The sequence below is a fragment of the Carcharhinus amblyrhynchos genome, chromosome 23 (assembly GCF_965287045.1).
Source record: "Carcharhinus amblyrhynchos chromosome 23, sCarAmb.v2.hapA, whole genome shotgun sequence".
Lineage (NCBI taxonomy): Eukaryota > Metazoa > Chordata > Chondrichthyes > Carcharhiniformes > Carcharhinidae > Carcharhinus > Carcharhinus amblyrhynchos.
The window spans coordinates 6,056,085-6,075,807 of record NC_137346.1 but is presented as its reverse complement, the minus strand read 5'-3'; the positions used below and the strand labels follow the sequence as shown (position 1 = coordinate 6,075,807).

Here is a 19,723-nt window from a genome sequence, read left to right as displayed (position 1 = left end):
TTCATCATCTTATACGTCTCAATGAGATCTCCCCTCATTCTTCTAAACTCTAATGAGTACAAGCCTAGTTTATTCAGCCTCTCCTCATAGCTCAACCCCCTCAACTCCGGCATCAGCCTAGTAAACCTCCTCTGCACTCCCTCCAAGGCCAAAATATCCTTGCGTAAGTACGGCGCCTAAAACTGCACATAGTACTCCAGCTGCGGCCTCACCAATGCCCTATACAGCCGCAGCAAGACCTCCCTACTTTTATATTCAATCCCCCTCGCTATGAAGGCCAGCATCCCATTCGCCTTCCTGACCACCTGCTGTACCTGCAAGCTGGGTTTTTGCGACTCATGCACAAGGACCCCGAGGTCCCTCTGCACCGTTGCCTGCTGCAGTTTTTCTCCATGTAAGTAATAATCCTTCCTACCATTATTCCTACCAAAGTGGACCACCTCGCACTTGCCAACATTAAACTCCATTTGCCATTTCCTGGCCCATTCGCCCAGCCTATCTAGATCCTTCTGTAGACTCTCCACACCCTCCGCACAATTTGCCTTTCCCCCAGTCTTGCTCAATTATTGCTCAACTGTTAATCCAGAAACTCAGTTTATGTTCTGGGGATCCGGGTTCAAATCCCGCCACGGCAGATGGTGACATTTGAATTCAATTTTCAAAAAAAATCTTGAATTAAGAATTTACTGATGACTGTGAAACGATTGTCAGGAAAAACCCATCTGGTTCACTAATGTCCTTTTTTATGGAAGGAAATCTGACATCCTTATCTGGTCTACATGTGATTCCAGAGCCGCAGCAATGTGATTGACTCTCAGCTGTCCTCCAAGGGCAACTGGGGATGAGCAACAAATGTTGGCCAGCCAGTGTCACCCATAATCCATGAATGAATTTTTTAAAAAAAAGTTACCCCTTCTGTCATAAAATTTGATTTTCCACAATGTTTGTGGCGCCTTTTTTATGCCTTTTGAAAATCCAAATACATTATACCTCCAGGTTACCCTGCTGCCTCTTCCTAATTGCCTTGAGTTTTTCTAAATGCTCTGATTTCTTTTTAAACGCCTTCCCTATGATGGACATGACGTTAAGTGGCCGGTAGTTTCCTGTAATTTGCCCCCCGAATAGAGAGGTTATATTTTCTACTTCCCCTGTCTAGTAGAATCTTTCCAGAATCTAGCAAATTGACATCAAGCGTCAACTGCCTCCAAAATGCTTGGATGCTGAAGATAATCCGCTGCCGCCACTGTGACCACCCATATCTGCAGTGCACATTTTATACTGGGCGTAGAAGTTAACCAGTTGTTGGAACAATGTTTGGAGGCTTTTGGGCACCACACACAGTAGTCTTGTTTGTATGCATTGGATGATACTTCAGCATAAGTCTCAGCTGTGACTTAGCTGATAGCATTGTTGACTTCATCGGAATGTTGTGGGTTCAAGTCCCACTTCAGGACTTGAGCACAGAAATTGTGGCTGATACTGCAGTGCGATATGAAGGGATTTGGAATGGTGTCTTTCTGATGAGATGTTACATGGAAAGTCTTGCTTCCCTCTCAAGTGAATGTAAACTATTTTGAAGAGCAGGGGAGTTATCCCTGGTATCCTGGCCAATGTTTATTTCTCAAACAATACTGTACATTATCGGGTCATTATCACATTGTGGTTTGAGAGAGCATATTGTGCACAAGTTGGCTGCTGTATTATATGTATAAATGACTACACTCAGTAGTATTTCATTAGTTGTAAAGCGCTTTGGGACATCCTGTTGTCATGAAAGGTTTTATATAAATGCAAGTCTCCCTTTTTTTTTGTTTCTCCAAAGGCAATGTATTATAAAATTTCATTATCCTTTCCTTTTAACTTTTAGTTTATGAAACAGATTGGATTGTTAAATTAGATTTTTGAAGACTTTAGCAGTCATTTTTGTGTCTTTTTGTTAAAAATTTCCAGCCATATTTTTAAAATATCTCCGTTGCATTGCTTCTCACTTACCTCTTATCTTCAGCCCAACAAACCTCTATCTGTGCTTATCTAATTCTGGCTTCTCGAACATCCCTAAATGCTGATTGCTTTACTATTGGCTATCATGCCTATTAGTTGTCTCGGTCTAAGCTTTGGCATTTCATCCCCATACCTTTTCTCTCTATCCATTTTGCTTTCCTCCTTTAAGACACTCCTCAAATGCTATCCCTTTGATCATCTGACTTGATATCTCCTATGTGAATAAGTGTCGTATTTTGTTTCTCTAATGCTTAAGTCTTGTGAAATGTCTTGGAATGTTCATTACATTAAAGGCGTTATGTTCTTATTGGGATGTTGGAGTTCCAAAATTGCTGCAGTTATCCAAATTATGGTAGTAATCATGGTATCTCTAACTCTTGGTTCTTCAGCAGAATTTATTGATGTACTATTAATTGTACACTAAAATATCAGTCTCAGTAATGTAGTGAATGAAATATCGTTGGCTGGCTATATTTTTACAATTTGGCCATTTATTTTACTGAAATTGAAGGCCACCATCCCAATCAGTTTTTTTTTGTTGAAGACTATTCGTACTGCACCAAGTGTTTATTTATTAGAAAACAAGGTGAGGGGACAATGCAGAGTCCCAATCTGGTCAACGTTGGACTAACTCTAAGTAAAGGCCCAGATCTGCTGGAGGGAGGAGGGCAGCGGTTGGTCACTTCACTGTGTATTATGAATTTTCCTAAACAGTAGGAGATGTGAATATAGATCGTTTCTATTGGTCCTAATCTGTATATTACAGATATCAAATACACAATTTGGGTTTATAACCATAATTTTTCTCCCCCTCTCTAGTGAGCACTTGTCCTGTTCCTTTTCGTTTTTCTTGCATGGCGATAGTAAAGTTTGTACCAGTGTTGAAATAAACCAGCACCAACCAGTGTACCATCTCAGTGAACAGCATGTTACTGCAGCCCAGGGATCCACCAACCCCTTCCAAGGTAGGAATGCTTTTCTTCTGAACAAAGTAATACTTGTTGAAAGGCTGTTTGGTGAATGTGTAGGAAAAGAGAAGACCTGGGTGGGGCTGAAATGTGTTTGTTCTCCCTCCCCACCCTCTGCAGCCCCCAATGCTTTTTTCCAGTAAAAGCAATGCCTGGCCAATTATTTAAACCATACAGCCATGCAGATTGCAATCTATGCTAAATCAGCTGGTCAGATAATCTCATTTGGCATGCTGCAAATGGTCTCCAGTGCTCCTGATGGCAACCCATTGATTGTTCTATTGAGAATAGTATTAGCCTGACTGATGTCCTCCATTTATGAACTGTATGCAGTTTGTTTTATTGTTTAGAACATATTTTTCTTCAAGGTTGTCTAAGTAAATTGAGCTTCAACAGCACTGAAGAAGCTGACTTAGCTTGTGTCTATGCTGATTCTTTCCACTCCCTTTCATCTGTCTCAAATATTTAGCCTCTGTTTTCCTAAAATGTACTGTTATGGTTTGGGTTAGAAACGCAAGTGTTTCATGAAACTCATCTAAATCGAAAGTTTTGCATTTGGCTAGGATAAACATGAAATGCTTCACTTCAGGTGTGATTCAAATGACCCAGCGGGGAGCTTTTATCAAACAGAGTTTATTTAAAATATAGTTAACATGCATAGTAAGAAAATTAATAAGTTTTATCAATTCCAAATAAGAAATAAAATAATCACTACAGCATATAACCCTTAATGAATATCTCGTCCCATTCAAAATCCAGTAAACAAAAACCTTTAAATAGTTTTATCATTGCACAGGCTAAAGCCCACTTAATACAGGAATCCAGTTCCTGGGTTGAATGCTGATTTCAAATGATCTTAAACTCAGAACAGTTGGTATTCTTCAAAACATAGATTCTTTGCTGCAGGATAGCAATAAATTGTACTTTTAGCTAACTGGTAAAAATTTTCAAAATGGAAAGAGACACCTCTAGCTCTGCTTCTAACAATACGGCCAAAACAAAACTAAAAACAACCCTTCTCATGTGACTGGCAGTTTTTCTCCTCCCACCAATGACATCACCCAAGGCTGTGAGCAGCAGAGATCATGATTTTAAAAAAATCTCAAAGGGATATTAATGTCACAATAGGTTGGTTTATGTCAGAACTGTGTTCCCTATGGCAAGGCTTTCCCAGTTAACAGCAATTTGTGTGACAATACTTCTCGAGTTCCTTATTTTTTAGTGCCTTTTTGATTGACAGCACTTAACTAGAAAAATGTCTCCTTATTCACCCATCAAAATTTTATTTTTAAAACGTATTGACTTTGCTTTCCATTCATCCCCTCTTGCTGATCATGTTGATGAGAGGTCTACAGGTTTCTCAGCTCTTTGGCCAGCTGCTACAATGTCTTAATGGTGTTACAAATTTTTTTCCATTGTTGCTTTTTATCTTCCTCCTCAGTGCACTAATTTTATTTTTTGGGCACACGTTGCTGGCTTCTACTATTACTAGGTTGGGTTTGGAATTTCCCTGTACTTGACCCAGCAATGATCTTCAGTTAAACTTCAGAAAATACCCATAGAATGTAGCATGTTAATATTTTTCCATCACTCGTGTTATGCATCCTTGTGCTGACTCTTAATGCTCAGTTGCTGTCAAAATCGAGGGGAAATTTGTGAGGCATTTGCTTGGAACTAATATTGAGATTGTCCAAATTCATTTTCACATGTTTTTAATCAATGGAGGATAATTGCAGCCAGTAAGCTGGAGAGTATTTAATCTTGTCAATCTGTGCTGAATTAGAAACAGGTCCCAGAATTGATAGTGTGTTGATTCTAATGTTCAACCCAATTTATTCAGCCTTTGTATTTTGATCGTTTTCTTCCAGTGATCCTCAGTCCCTTTGGATTAAATGGTACCCTGACAGGTCAGTCATTCAAGCTATCTGATCCCCCCACTCTTAAACTGATAGAAGAATGGAAGCAATTTTATCCAATACAGACCAGCTCAAAGGAGATCACAGATGACAAACAGGAGGAAATGGACTGGGATGATGACTCAATAGCAGCTGTAGAAGTCATTGTTGGTGAGTAGAAATGGAAAAATTGAACTAATTTAGCAGATATAATTTATAGAAAGCTCTATTATGTTTTAGATTAAATCTCTACAAACAGTTTGTAAGAGCAAAATGTCAAGCACAAAACCCAGAAATGTTACAGAAAGCAAACAGATCTTTTGCTAGTGAAAATATTACTAAGCCAACAATAAATTAGTGCATCATGCTTTCTTTGAAATTAAAGGTGCTGTAGTCCCAAGTGATCGTAGACTCCCCTCAAAGGGGAGAGCTGACTCGTGGTGATTTATCCTGAGGATCACCACACCTCAGATGAGGGGTAAGGTTGAGAAGGCAGGGCCTTCATGATCTCAGCCAGTACGGGAATTGAATCCGCCCTGTTGGTGTTGTCCTGCATTACTAACCAGCTGTCCAGTCAACTGACCTCTTGCATGATCAATGCCAGAACAGTGTTTTTGGGAGAAATGTAAAGGTAACAATTCATGGATAGAATCTGGGGTTTTCAGTTTCACTGGTTTAACATTGTGTGCTTTAGTTAATATTTAATTTTACAATACTTTGATTTCCACACCGAGTTCTTATGGGAAGTGCATGTTAGAAGTGATTTCTCTGAGAAATAATAGATTCAGCTCTCCTTAAATGGTCTGTGTTTTAGTATCTGTTTCCCTTGTATGTTCCATATGCCTTTGCCTGTTGAGACCACTGATTGAGGTGTTTTCTCACCCTTTATTCTGTGGATTGGCTGATGGTCCTTTGTTTTTTGTTTATGAAATTCAATAATGTGACTCAATGTTAGGCCCACAGAAGTGTCTTTTTAGCAAGTTTGTGTATGTCTTGAAGCTATAATGTATTTCATGGTTTAGTAGTTCATGGATCTGATTACAACCTAAGTATGCTACTGCCTTAACTTGTGTGTTTTACATTGTAAGTGATATTAAATATAGTTATTGTTTGAGAAAGCAATTGGATATATAAGAACATAGAACATAACAGCGCAGTACAGGCCCTTCGGCCCTCTGCGCTGACCAGTGGAACCGATCTAATGACCCTCTCTCCTAAACTATAAGAAGGCACTGGGCCAAGTAATTTGTGTGGTTTGTAACTTGTACTAAGGTGGAACGTGAAATTTTGACTTTATTGGAGCAGTATTGATTTACATCACACACATTTGCTAATGAATATTAATATCTTTTATCATGTGCAAAGAAAATCAACTATTTTTGTTAATGTTTGCTGTATTTTATTTACAGCTGGTGTGCGAATGGTGTACCCAGCTTGCTTTGTGCTGGTGCCTCAGCCTGATGTTGCCACTGGCATCTTGAGCAGTTCCACTGGGGCTTCGCATTGCACAGCTGCCTACTCAAGTGCCCACCAAGTGCCTGCCCCAATAAGGGATCCAGCCATTTCCTCTGTGACATTGACTCCACCCACATCACCAGAGGAGACTGAAACAGGTACTATTGTATAATATGGCTACCACATCTTATTTCTCTTTATAGACTATGTCCCCATTTTCTGTTTCAGATTCCTAGCATTCAAATTATTCTGCCTTCTGCATCTTGTCATGTATTTATTTTAAAGTTTGAAAAACAGGTAGTATTGATTTAGAATAATTTTCTAACTCAGTTACTTAATCATTCTGAATCATAATGTGCTGAGCATATTTTGTCAGTTCTGGTCTTGGAGTTTGCAGTTTTTTAAAAAGCTTATGGCAGAGAATGGATCTTTGTTCATTTGCGGTTTGTTTTCAAAGAACTATCCAGTTTAAACCCACACTTTAGCTTTCTCTCCATAACACTTCTTGTTGATGCAATTGAATTGATGCATTTTGAGAGAAAAACGCTTTGAAGCATGAAAATCAAAATGGTATTATTTAAAATATATTTCCAGTTGGTGCTCCACATGGCTTGGGTCTGGCGTATACCCTGCTTTTGTGCTGTAGCTTACACCTGAACCATCTTGCACTTTATCTGGTGATCAAAAATGAACTGTGGCACCATGTACAAATCTCTGGGATCAGAGCAGAAAAATCGTACCCAACATTGCACTTGTGCTGATACCCTAATAATGGCACAGAGGTGGCTATCAGAACAGAGTATGTAATGAAGTCCAACTAGTCCCCAGCAGTTTTTCATTTTTAACGTTTGTGAGAGGATAAGGTGCTTCACTCCAGGTGTGATTCTGTTAACACAAACTTTTTATCAAAACAAACTTTATTTAACAATACAGTTTAACTATAACAAATGAAAACTTTTTCCAATTTAAATACTTAACTGCTAACCAACCTCTATTGTGAAGTTGGGTGTTTGTAAAATTGACTTAAGAGGTGGAGTTTTTTTAAGTTTAAAAAATGCTGGTGTGTATGTGGTCCCAGACTGAAACATTTGCATAGAAGGGCCAGGCAGCAGTGTTGCCAAGACAACAAACAGGCTTTTGATTTTTTTTAAAAACTCAGTCAATCAGTTTAAATCAGGCACTAGGATACCAGCAGCTTATTCGATTTAAATTTGATGGTTTTTGCAACCGAGGGTTAATATTGTGGGATGTTGATGTCGTCATAGGCATAAAGAAAGGAGGCAGTGGGACAATAAGCAGAGAAAGCAACTGTCATTTGCCAGAGTAAAAGCTTCATCCATGTCTTAAGACGCAGCCTCAGCCTCATCTTGATAGTGAAGGTACCAAAGAAGATAGAAAAATCACCAGCAAGCCCAGAATATTCCAGAAGATGCCAAACTTGGTTGTAATTTAGAGTGTGACAAAAGTTCTATTTTTTGTTAATGTGGGAATTGTATTTATCTAAACAGAATTCCATTACAATCCTGTTTTATTTGGTTTGCTAATAGTTTAGTTAACTTGTTTGCTGTTAGGTAAATTGTTACTTATTGACTTGAGTGTCAAGTAGTTATTCTGATTTAACCATGAAAAGTTGCTGAAGTGCAGATCGTAACACTTCAGTCTTACAGATTAAGGCAAGGTACTTATCTGAGCAGTTAAGAGTTAGTTCTCAGATGGAGGATCCACCTCTGCTTCATAATACTATTAGTTCCAATTCAAGCACTATTCCTCTTAAAGACTTAACTCTACTAGAGCCTTTTGAAAACCTCTAGAGAGAGAGACACCTGCCTTCTGACAGACCAAAACAGCAGCCTCCTGAGAGAGAGAGAGAAAGACAGACTCCTGTTCTTTCAAGACCAGGCAGAAACACACACCTGTCACAGTCAATAAACCAGGCAGAAACACACACCTGTCATAGAAACTTATAAAATTCTAACAGAGTAGAATCAACATGTTCCCGATGACGGAGTCCAGAACTAGAGATCATTGTTTGAAGATAAGGGGGTAAACATTTTAGAACTGAGATGGAGAAATTTCTTTACCGAGAGAGTGATGAATGTGTGGGATTCACTACCACAAAGTGGTGGAGGCCAAAACATTGTCTGATTTCAAGAAGAAATTAAATATAGCTCTTGGGGCTAAAGATATTGAGGGATATGAGGGATCAGGATATTGAATTTGATCAGCCATGATCAAAATGAATGGTGGTGCAAGCTCAAAGGGCCAAATGGCCTACTACTCATTCTAATATGTGTTTATGAAACAATTGCTGCTGTAGGGTTATCAATCTGAAGAAAGATGCATCTTGGTCTGCCTGAAACGTGTTTTTTTCCAATGCAAAGAGAGTGATTGGTGCAGACCAGCACATTTCAAGGTTTAGGACTATGAGCTCAGCGACTGAAGCTTGAGGCAGTTGCCACAAAAGCTCATTGGTGAAAGGCCACTGTCTTTAGGTCTTCCCATCATTGCACATTGTGGGACATTTGGGATGTATGCAACAGTGAATGTTCAACATGAAACGTAAACGTACATTGCAAATAAAACCTGTAATGGCAAATGTATTGAGGCACCTCATGTATTGTCATAAAAGAAGCTTGTATTGTCAAATTTGAACTGGAATGTAATGTACTTTTAAAAATTTGTGAATAAAAATTTGGAAAATAGTCCACTGTAAATTCCTGGGGAATCTAATTCCATCATCAGTCTTTAAGTAATGTATTACAGATCATAACCCTCTGTGTTGCTATATATATATATATATATATATATATTTACATGTTAATGAATTAAAACAAAATACTAAACACAATTTTTCATTTTCTTCTAGCTGAAATCCAATCCACTCAGAAGTGGGCAAAACTTACTTCAATGACCGAGGTGTTTAATATGGAAAATTCAGGGCATGGTGGAAAGATTCCTAGAAAATTAGCTAATCAAGTGGTAGAGAAGGTGTGGCAAGAGTGCAATCTCAACAGAACCCAGAAAAAGTGAGTATTTAATGAATTAATATTCTTGGCAACTTTTGAGCAAAGAAACTAAACTAGCTCGGGCAGTGAGCAAACCTAGATTTCTCTATTTTATTTTCCCCATCCCCGTTCTTTGCTCTTAACAAAAAGAAAAGGAGTGCTTTTGGGGTAATGTCAGCATTTACAGCTCAAATCCAAATCCTGTTTACTAGGCCAAAGTGTTTTTTATTTTCTACTTTTTGGTCTGGGGAAAAAAGTCATATTTACCAGTCAGTGGGCTCTGGAGTAGAGTCAAAACTATAAGGAGCAAGAAAGATAGTGCCAAGTCTGGGGTTGAATAGAAAAAGGTTGGGTGGGAGGGGAAAAGCATAGACAAAGCTGAACAGGATGGGGAATATGTGTAACTGGGAGCATCTGGCCTTTGTATTAAGGACCTGGTTGTAATAGAATGCTGTTCTTGGATACATGTGAAGTTAGTTTGGCTTCCTTTTGTAGATTTGTTTTCAAAATGATGATTTGAACTTAAATTACATCATTCTCTGTTTAATAGTTAGATCATACTAATGTTAAGTATATATGTTAAGTTTTATCTGTTATGATCTCAGTGGAGACTGATAAATTTAAACTATTTAAAAAACAGCTTGGAAAGATGACACAAAATTTCTCATAGAATTAAAGGTTTAGAAGAGGCTCTTCGGCCCACTGAGTCCGCACCTGTATGCGAGAACACCTTACTTCCACCTAGTCCCATTTACCAGCACTTGGCCCATATCCTTGAATGTTATGACATTACAAGTGCTCATCCAGATACTTTATAAGGGATGTGAGGCAACCTGCCTTTACCACCCTTCCAGGCAGCAGCGCACTTAGATGGTCACCTCCTCCTGAATAAAAATAGCACCCCCCTACCTCTTGCCCTTCACTTTGAACCTGTGTCCCCTTGTGGCTGACCCTTCAACGAAGGGAAAAGCTGCTCTCTATCCACTCTGTCCAATCACCTCATAATCTTGCACACCTCAATCAGGTCACCCCTCAGTCTCTTCTGCTCCAACGAAAACAATGCAAGCCCATCCAATCGCTTCATAACCTAAATGTTCCATCCCAGGTAGCATCCTGGTGAATCTCCTCCACCTCTCATGCAATCACATCCTTCCTATAATGTGGCAACCAGAACTGTGCACAGTAATCCAGCTGTGGCCTCACCCAAAGTTCTATACAACTCCAACATAACTTCCCTGCTTTTAAGACTTGACTCAAAACATTCTTTTGTAGGCAACTGTGAAACAAAACAGTCCCTTTTCCTTTCAGCACAACCAGATACACGCACTTGTCCACTAGTCCATTGTGATACTTAGCATCTGTGAGTTTGCTTATGTTCTTTTCCTTGGCTTTGGAACTCTTAATCACACAATTCCAGGTGCCTCTCCTGGAATTCTTCCTCTAGAATGGATCTTTCAGCAGCATAGCTACTCTCCCTCCTGAATCCTTACAGGCTGCCCTTAAGTGATATTTTAGAAATCCTTCCCCTTCAAAGCTAATCTTCATGGCATTTGTAGCCAGATAAAATGCTGATTACTGATAATTGACGATCATAGGACTGTAGGGGGTGAATACCTTAAAAGGATTACTATTAGTAAAGAGGTAGTGCTGGGTAGGCTAATGGAACTAAAGGTAGACAAGTCTGTGTCCAGATGGAATACGTCCCAGGGTACTAAAGAAATGGCAGAAGTAATTGCAGATGCAATGAATTTATCAAAATTCACTGGACTCGGGAGGTGCCAGCTGATTGAAAAACAGGTAATGTAACGCCACTGTTTAAAAAGGGAGGTAGACAAAAGGTGGGTAACTACAGGTCGGTTAGCTTAACATTCGTAGTTGGGATAATGCTGAAATCCATCATTTAAGGAAGAAATAGCAGGACACCTGGAAAAGAATGGTTCAATCAAGCAGACGCAGCATGGATTCATGAAGGGAAAGTCATGTTTGGTGAATTTACTGGATTTTTATGAAGATGTAATGAGTGCGGTTGACAGAGGGGAACCGGTGTATGTGGTGTATTTAGATTTCCAGAAGGCATTCAGTAAGGTGCCTCAAAAGGTTGCTGCGTAAGATAAAGGTACACAGAGTTGGGGGTCAAGTGTTAGCCTGGCTTGAGGATTGGCTATCTAACAGAAAGCAGAGTCAGAATAAATGGGTGCTTTTCTGGTTGGCAGTTGGTGACTAGTGGCGTGCTGCAGGGATCGGTGCTGGGGCCTCAACTGTTTACCATATACGTAGATGATCTGGAGAGGGGACTGAGTGTAGGGCAACAAAGTTTGCGGATGACACAAAAGAGTGGGAAAGCAAATTGCATGGAGGACACAGTTTGCAGAGAGATTTGGATAGGCTAAGTGAGTGGGCAAGGATCTGGCAGATGGAGTATAACATTGGCAAGTGTGAGGTTATCCACTTTGGAAGGAATAATAGTAAAATGGACTATTTATTTAAATGTTGAAAAATTACAACATGCTACTATGCAGAGGGACCTGGGGGTCCTTGTGCATGAGTCACAAAAACTCAGTTTGCAGGTGCAGCTGGTGATCAAGAAGGCAAATGGAATGTTGGCTTTACCGCAAGAGGGATGGAGTATAAAAGCATGGAGGTCTTGCTGCAATTGTACAAGGTACTGGTGAGGCCACATCTAGAATTTTTGTACAATTTTTGTCCCCTTATTTAAGAAAGGATATATTAGCTTTGGAGGGGGTGCAGAGAAGGTTTACCCAGGTTGATTCTCGAGATGAGGGGGTTAGCTTTGAGGAGAGATTGAGTAGACTGGGCCTGTACTCGGAGTTTAGAAGGCTGAGGGGAGATGTTATAGAGACATATAAGATAATGAAGGGGCTAGACAGGGTAGAAGCAGTGAGATTATTTCCACTTAGAATGGAAACAAGAACTCGAGGGCACAGCCCCAAAATACAAGGGAGTCAATTTAGAACGGAGTTGAGGAGGAACCTCTTCTCCCAGAGGATAGTGAATCTTTGGAATTCTCTGCCCATTGAAGTAGTGGAGGCTAGCTTGTTAAATGTGTTTAAGTCACAGATTTTTGACCAATAAAGGAATTAAGGGTTATGAGGAGCAGGTGGGTATGTGGAACTGAACCACTATCAGATCAGCCATAATCTTCTTGAATTGGCGGGGCAGGCTCGAGGGGCTAGAAGGCCTACTCCTCATATTTCTTATTAGCTATCCTTGTGACCCAACTCTCATGTTGGAACTAACTGAACAGGTTTGAAGCATAACTGTTTACAACCCAACACTTCTGAGACTTAGACTCTATCTACCCACTACCACACATACTGCTACCATTGCTTCTGTGTGTAAACGCCTTGCACCAGCAAAACAACCTGGTCCCCATTAATCACCAACAGTCAAAGCATCCATGCTTGCTATAAGGCTGACTTCAGAACAGGTCACATGACCATCCTTTTACCTTAAATAACATGTTTGAACCTTCCATTTGTAACAACTTTTGAGTGCACAGTGGAAGTTGTTGGGTGTATGAAAAGAGAATGTCCCCCAAAGACATTCACCATGTAGTCGTTGAAAGAATACTGGCACAATTTGTTTTCTCTACAATGTTGTTAGGACCCTTTTTGTTAATATCACCTCAAATTGCTGCTGCAAGTACCATTGCCAGCACAGACCTATAACAATAACTGCTTCACTCTAATGTGGTACTTTAAAGGCACTTCAGATAAACTGCTGGGTGTTCATTGCAATTCAAGTGGATATTGTACAATAATCTCATGCTCCCCATTTGTGGTTTACTGAAATTCCAGTGCCAGCAATGACCCAAGCTGCATTAATTTTGTGATCAAGTATTCTGTCTGCATATTATTTGAATCTTGATTTATTTTTTGTATTTAAATTTATTTTCAGATTAAATTGAAGCAGTCAATGTTTTCTTCTGCCATCATCTGATAGCACCACTGTTTTTCTAAAATTAGCATTTATCCTTTATCCATTGTTCTGTTGATGCTATATAAAATTGCTAGTTAAGAAGGCAGGCAAGTTACCCTGACTTGAAAGCATTGTGAATTTTGACCAAGTGAACATCAGAAGGTATATGCATATGATGGCCTTGTGCATCCTTGGCTCCATGCTGTTGAGCTGGAGTCTGAGCTGTAACATAAATTGGGCATTTTGTTCCAGGAGGCAGTCGCACCATTTCGGTTAATTAGGAGGTTAAAGAATGTCAGTGGTCAGGGTAGCAGTGAGAGACTGTGAAGCAGGCAGACAGATTTGGATGTAGTGATCAAAAGTCTCAGCTCTTGACAACCAGATATGAGATGCATACTGCTTGTGTGGATGAAAACCAGCCTCCTGTCTATTGACTGTCTACATTTCCCACTGCCTCGTTAAAGCAGCCAGTATAATTAAGGCCTCCTGCAGCATTCTGTCTTCACCACCTTCTGTCAGGAAAAAGATACAAAAGTCTGAAGTCACATACCAACCAGCTGGAACAGCTTCTGCCCTGCTGCTGTTAGACTTTTGAATGGGTCTATCATGCGTTAAGTTGATCTTTCCCTACTTCCTAGCTATGACTGTAACACTACATTCCACGTTCTCTCATTTCCTTCTTGGAATGGTATGCCTTGTCTGAATGGTGTGCAAGAAACAATACTTTTCATTATGCTAATACATGTGACAATAAATCAAATCAAAACCAGGACTGCCGTGTGAATGGACAAATTGACCATAGTGCAGGAAGCCAGTCAAGTTGGTAGGGGGAGCTGGTAGTAAAAGGACTATGGTATTGGTAAGGGACAGTATTATAATGAAGATAACTAATGCTCTCTGCAGCTGTGACTGGGAATCTTGAAGATTGTGTTGCCTGCCTATTGTCAGCATCAGAGGCATCCCTTCACAGCTGGAAATGAGTGGAAAGGGGAAGATTGAGTCGCCACAGCCACAGAGGAATATTGATGGAGTTGGGATTGATGTTCTGCTGTGAGTTTGAGGAGTTAGGGTGCAAATTAAAATGCAAAGTTTCAAATGTAAATTACATGAACTACACTGTAATTGGCACAGATTAGAGATCGGAAGTATTGTGGGATTTCAATCCATGGGGCACTGGGAAAGAGGGGGTTGTGCAGTTAGAATGAGCTCCAGATATCAAACTGGAATCTGTGTTCCAGTGAACTTCAAACTAGGATCTTAAACTAAAAGGATGGAGAGGGCTCAGGTGATGAGATTTTGATGCCTACAAAGAAACATTAGGGCCATAAAGCACTGCAGCAATTTGGATAACAAGAAGCAGAGTGGAGGGAATGGGATGCATTGATAATGTAACACACATTTCCCTGTGCTATGAGGTAGACTAAATTCATGATATTTTAGGCACACTATTATTACTTTTGTGTCTCAGCTATTTTTGTTTGTGTGCAAGTGCATATGGCTTTGCTCTCAAAACTTTGAGAAATGGCTGGAATCTGATTTCAGAAAGATGCCATGGTAACAGGCAGTGAAGCCTTGAACTGTCCTGATGCTACTGGTGCTAACAGAGAAATGAATCGTGCTAATTGGGGACCTGCCCAAGTGTGGAGCTGTTTATAGGCACATTGGAATCATTCATAAGTGATGTATGTGGAAAAATTGATATGGTCACAACTCCCTGCTTGGAGATAAGGTCAGGGAAGAACTGAAGTCCTCTATAGACTAGTGGGGTGCCCCAGGGGTCGGTGCTGGGGCCTCAGCTATTTACCATTTATATAGATGATCTGGAGGAGGGAACCGAGTGTAGGGTGTCGAAATTTGCTGATGACACCAAGATTGGGGGAAAGGCAAATTGTGCGGAGGGTGTGGAGAGTCTGCAGAAGGATCTAGATAGGCTGGGCGAATGGGCCAGGAAATGGCAAATGGAATTTAATGTTGGCAAGTGTGAGGTGGTCCACTTTGGTAGGAAGAATGGTAGGAAGGACTATTACTTACGTGGCGAAAAACTGCAGCAGGCGACGGTGCAGAGGGACCTCGGGGTCCTTGTGCATGAGTCGCAAAAACCCAGCCTGCAAGTGCAGCAGGTGGTCAGGAAGGCGAATGGGATGCTGGCCTTCATAGCGAGGGGGATTGAATATAAAAGTAGGGAGGTCTTGCTGCAGCTGTATAGGGCATTGGTGAGGCCGCAGCTGGAGTACTGTGTGCAGTTTTGGGCGCCGCACCTGCGCAAGGATATTTTGGCCCTGGAGGGAGTGCAGAGGAGGTTTACTAGGCTGATACCGGAGTTGAGGGGGTTGAGCTATGAGGAGAGGCTGAATAAACTAGGCTTGTACTCGTTAGAGTTTAGAAGAATGAGGGGAGATCTCATTGAGACGTATAAGATGATGAATGGGATGGATAGGATAGAGGTGGAAAGACTCTTCCCGCTCAAAAAAGACAGTAGGACTAGGGGGCACAGCCTCAAGATAAAGGGGGGGCGGTTCAGAACGGAGTTGAGGAGGAACTTCTTCACTCAAAGGGTGGTGAATCTCTGGAATTCTCTGCCCGTTGAAGTGGTGGAGGCTGCCTCGCTAAATATTTTTAAGAAGCGGGTTGATGGGTTTTTGATAAGAGAGGGGATTAAGGGTTATGGGGAGAGGGTGGGAAAGTGGAACTGAGCCACGACAGATCAGCCATGATCTTATTGAATGGCGGGGCAGGCTCGAAGGGCCAGATGGCCTACTCCTGCTCCTATTTCTTATGTTCTTATGTTCTTATAACATTGCAAGTAGCCTCTGAATTGCAGGGAAACTGCTTGCAGGAGCTTGAATACTCAGCAGTGTTCTGTGGCACTGGCACAAGTGGTGGACCTGCAGAGTACAGTAAATCAGCTCTCAGCTGGTCAAATCATTGTAGCTTTATGAAGATTTGGAGGGGTGTCAGAAATGCAACAACATTCACTTATTTGGTGTGATTAAACAGATGGAGAGCCCACGCCCTCAGTTTGTTGTGCAGTTATTGCAGGACAAGCCTCTCTTGGGTCAAGCCCACAGGTCATTTGGGTGAGACCCAAGGAATCTGAAGATCTGCACCCCTTCATTATACAGGTTCACTATTACCAGGCTCATGACCAGATCCACTGCTATGCTGAGAAAACTGCTCTCTTACTCTGTCAAGGCAAGAGACTGTCCCTATTTCCAGATGTCACCCCTGCTGTAGTCAAAAAGAGTTGCATTGGCAGCATGAAGCATCTCCTGCACTCTTACCCATCAATCATATTTGGCCTCTATTTTCCCCACCAATTAAGAATCATGTAACCAAGTGGCATTGAGGACTTGATAGAAGACTCATCAGCTGCTGCTACGAAGCAGCGTGCCTTAATGATTATCGGCTGGTGGCTCTGAAGTGCTTCAAAAGGCAGTCATGGCATGAATCAATTCCAGCCTCCTGGACTACCTAGAGCCACTACTTTTTGCCTATAGTCACAACAGGTCCACAGTAGATACCATTTCCCTGGCCCTGCATTCAACTCTGGAACACCTGGATAACAAGGATACTTATGTCAGACTCCTACTTATTGACCATAGCTCAGCCTTCAGCACTATGATTCCCACAAAACTCATCTCCAAACTTCGTGGCCTGGCCTTCAGCACTTCTTTCTGCGACTGAACTGCCTGACCACAATTGGTAAGGTTAGGCAACAACGCCTCTTCCACAGTCATCCTCAACACTGGTGTCCCACAAGACTGTGTTGTCAGCGCATTACTAAACTCCTTATACACCCGACTGGCCAAATTCCTCTCCAATTCGATTTTCATGTTTGCTGATGACGTCACTGTAGTGGGTCAGATCTCTCTCAATGATGACAAAGTACAGGAACGAGAATCTGGTGAACTGGTGCAGCAATAATAATAATCTCTCCCTCCAATATCAACAAAACAAAGGAGATGGTCATCGACTTCAGGAAGCATAAAGGAGAACATGCTCCTGTCTATGTTAACAGGGACGAAAGGGTCGAGAGCTTCAAGTTTTTAAGTATCCAGATCACCAATGACATGTCCTGTGTGTGCCCATCACAGCTTGGTATGGCCCCTGCTCTGTCTAGGAAGGAACTACAAAAGGTCGTGAGTGTAGCCCAATCCATCACACAAACCAGCCTCCCATCCGCTGACTCTGTCTACACTTCCCGCTGTCTCAGCAAAGCAGCCAGTGTAATTAAGGACTGCTCACATCTTGGACATTCTCTCTTCCGCCTTCCTTTGGGGAAAAGATACAAAAGCCTGAGGTCATGTACTAACTGACTCGAGAACAGCTTCTTCCCTGCTGCTGTCAGAATTTTGAATGGACTAAACTTGATTAAGTTGATCTTTCTCTACACGCTAGCTATGACTGTAACATTACATGTAAACTATTGGCCCACCAGCTCAGCCAGTCATCCTCAACCCATTTAATTATAAAGATTCAAACCTCTGCAGGGGTATCAGTTGATCCTCCACAGATGTACTATCAATTCAAAGAATATTATGCTACCTTGTATAAATCTGAACATCTTATTTTCATTGGTCTTTGAGAAACTTATTGAATCTTTGCCCCCAGCATCACAAATGCTAGCCTTTAGCAAATTCGAGTCACTTCACATCTTATAAAGAAGGTGCTGGATGCTGCAAAGGCTATGGTACAGTATGTCAGCAGTAGTACTGAAAACTTGTCTCTGGGACTTGCCACACCCGTAGCAATGTGGAAAATTGCCCAAGTATGTCCTGCACACAAGAAATGGGACAAATCTAACCTGACCCATTACCACCCATTAATCTACTCATGATCATCAGTAAAGTTGTGGAAGGGGTTATCAATAATGCTATCAAGTGGCATTTACTCAGCAATTACCTAATTACTGATGCTCAGTTTGGCTTCTGCCAAGTTACTCAGCTCCTGACTACAGCTTTGGTTCAAACATTTGGAAAAAAGAGCTGAATTTCACAGGTGAGCTGAGAGTGACTGCCCTTGCCATCAAGGCAGTATTTGATTGAGTATGGCATCAAGCACCCTTGTCAAACCTGGGAATGATGGGAATCGAGAAAATTCTCTGCTGGTTAGAGTCCTACCAGGCATAGTGGAAAATGGTTGTGGTGATTGGAAGTCAGTTATCTGTTTCGGGCCATCACTGCAGTAATTCTTCAATATAATATCATTGGGTACAACCATCTTCAGCTGCTTCATCAAAGACCGACCTTCCATCATGAAGTCAGAAGAAAGAATGTCTGCACCAACAACGATCCCACCTAGGCCTGATCTCTAACCTACTCGTTCTCAGGACACTAAGACGCAACTTAGCATGGTCAGTGTGCCTAATCACGTCTATTGGACTGGGGGAAGAAATTGGATGAAACCCACAGAGACATGGGGAGAACACGCAGATTCAAGACATTCCTTTTCTAACATCTAGTAATGCCCCTCAACTGTAGACTCCCAGAGATTCATGTTGTAGATCTATCTGAAAAGTTTGGATTTGGCACAGATTTCTTGGGCGAAATAGTTATATTCTGTTCCATAGTCCATTTGATGTGAACAAAAAATACCCATTCTGAATATTTCCCCTGTTCTCAAGGTGCCCCTGCTCCTCAACTAGCTTCTATAGCTATTGAGCCCCTTGCTATTACACTTTGCGATAGCCAGTGCCTGATAAAAGTGCAAAAGGAGGAGACACTGAACGAAGGGTTTCGTTTAATGCAAATGACCTCTTGTATTACAGACCCTGCTATGTCTTTGCTTAATGCTTTATCTGTTCTTCGGGTTATAAACTCAGTTTAAGATAGAACAAACTTTTCCTTTGAATGCAGCAGCTTCTAACTTTCCTCTCCATACATCACCTTTTGAGATCTCCTTTAATTTAGCTATCTGCGGTGTATGTAGCAGACAAGTTTGATCTCTTTAAATGCAACTTTGCCCTTTCAAATATAGAACACGATTTAAAGCACAAGTTCACCCTTGCAGGTAGCATTAATGCTGTCAAAATGAATTCCCTCCTTAAATGTTTATACTTCTAATGTGTCCCAGTTTTTTCCCAAAATCATTTTTTCATAAGTCGATCGTCTCATTTCAGACTTCATTTGGAATAGGAAGGTGCCAAAACTTCACAGAGCATAATCTTTGGGAGGCATGGTTTTACCCGATTTTCTAATTCCATTACTGGGCTGCTGTAAACTGGTTACAGGCAGACAGCTGACTAGATGCCGCAACTTGGTTAGAAACATAGAAAATAGGAGGCTATTTGGCCCTTCGTGTTTGCTGCACCATTCATTTTGATTATAATAATTACCCAGTTATAATTCTTACACATCCCCCTGCAAAATGAATATTGCAATTTATGTTGGCAAAGCTGAAATCCCCTAGTATAATTATCCAATTATAATTCTTGCACACTTCAGTGAATTGTCTACACATC

At 41.0% G+C, this 19,723-nt stretch overlaps 1 protein-coding gene across 1 annotated transcript in view; it reads left to right on the top strand.

The window, feature by feature from the left end:
* Positions 1-19,723, top strand: part of med13a (mediator complex subunit 13a) — a 182,603-nt gene that overhangs the window by 67,282 nt on the left and 95,598 nt on the right. The window contains exons 5-8 of the mRNA XM_080210890.1: positions 2,821-2,966; positions 4,838-5,035; positions 6,274-6,477; positions 9,186-9,345. Coding sequence (XP_080067016.1) covers positions 2,821-2,966; positions 4,838-5,035; positions 6,274-6,477; positions 9,186-9,345 — 708 coding nt within the window. The remainder of the gene's footprint in view (positions 1-2,820; positions 2,967-4,837; positions 5,036-6,273; positions 6,478-9,185; positions 9,346-19,723) is intronic.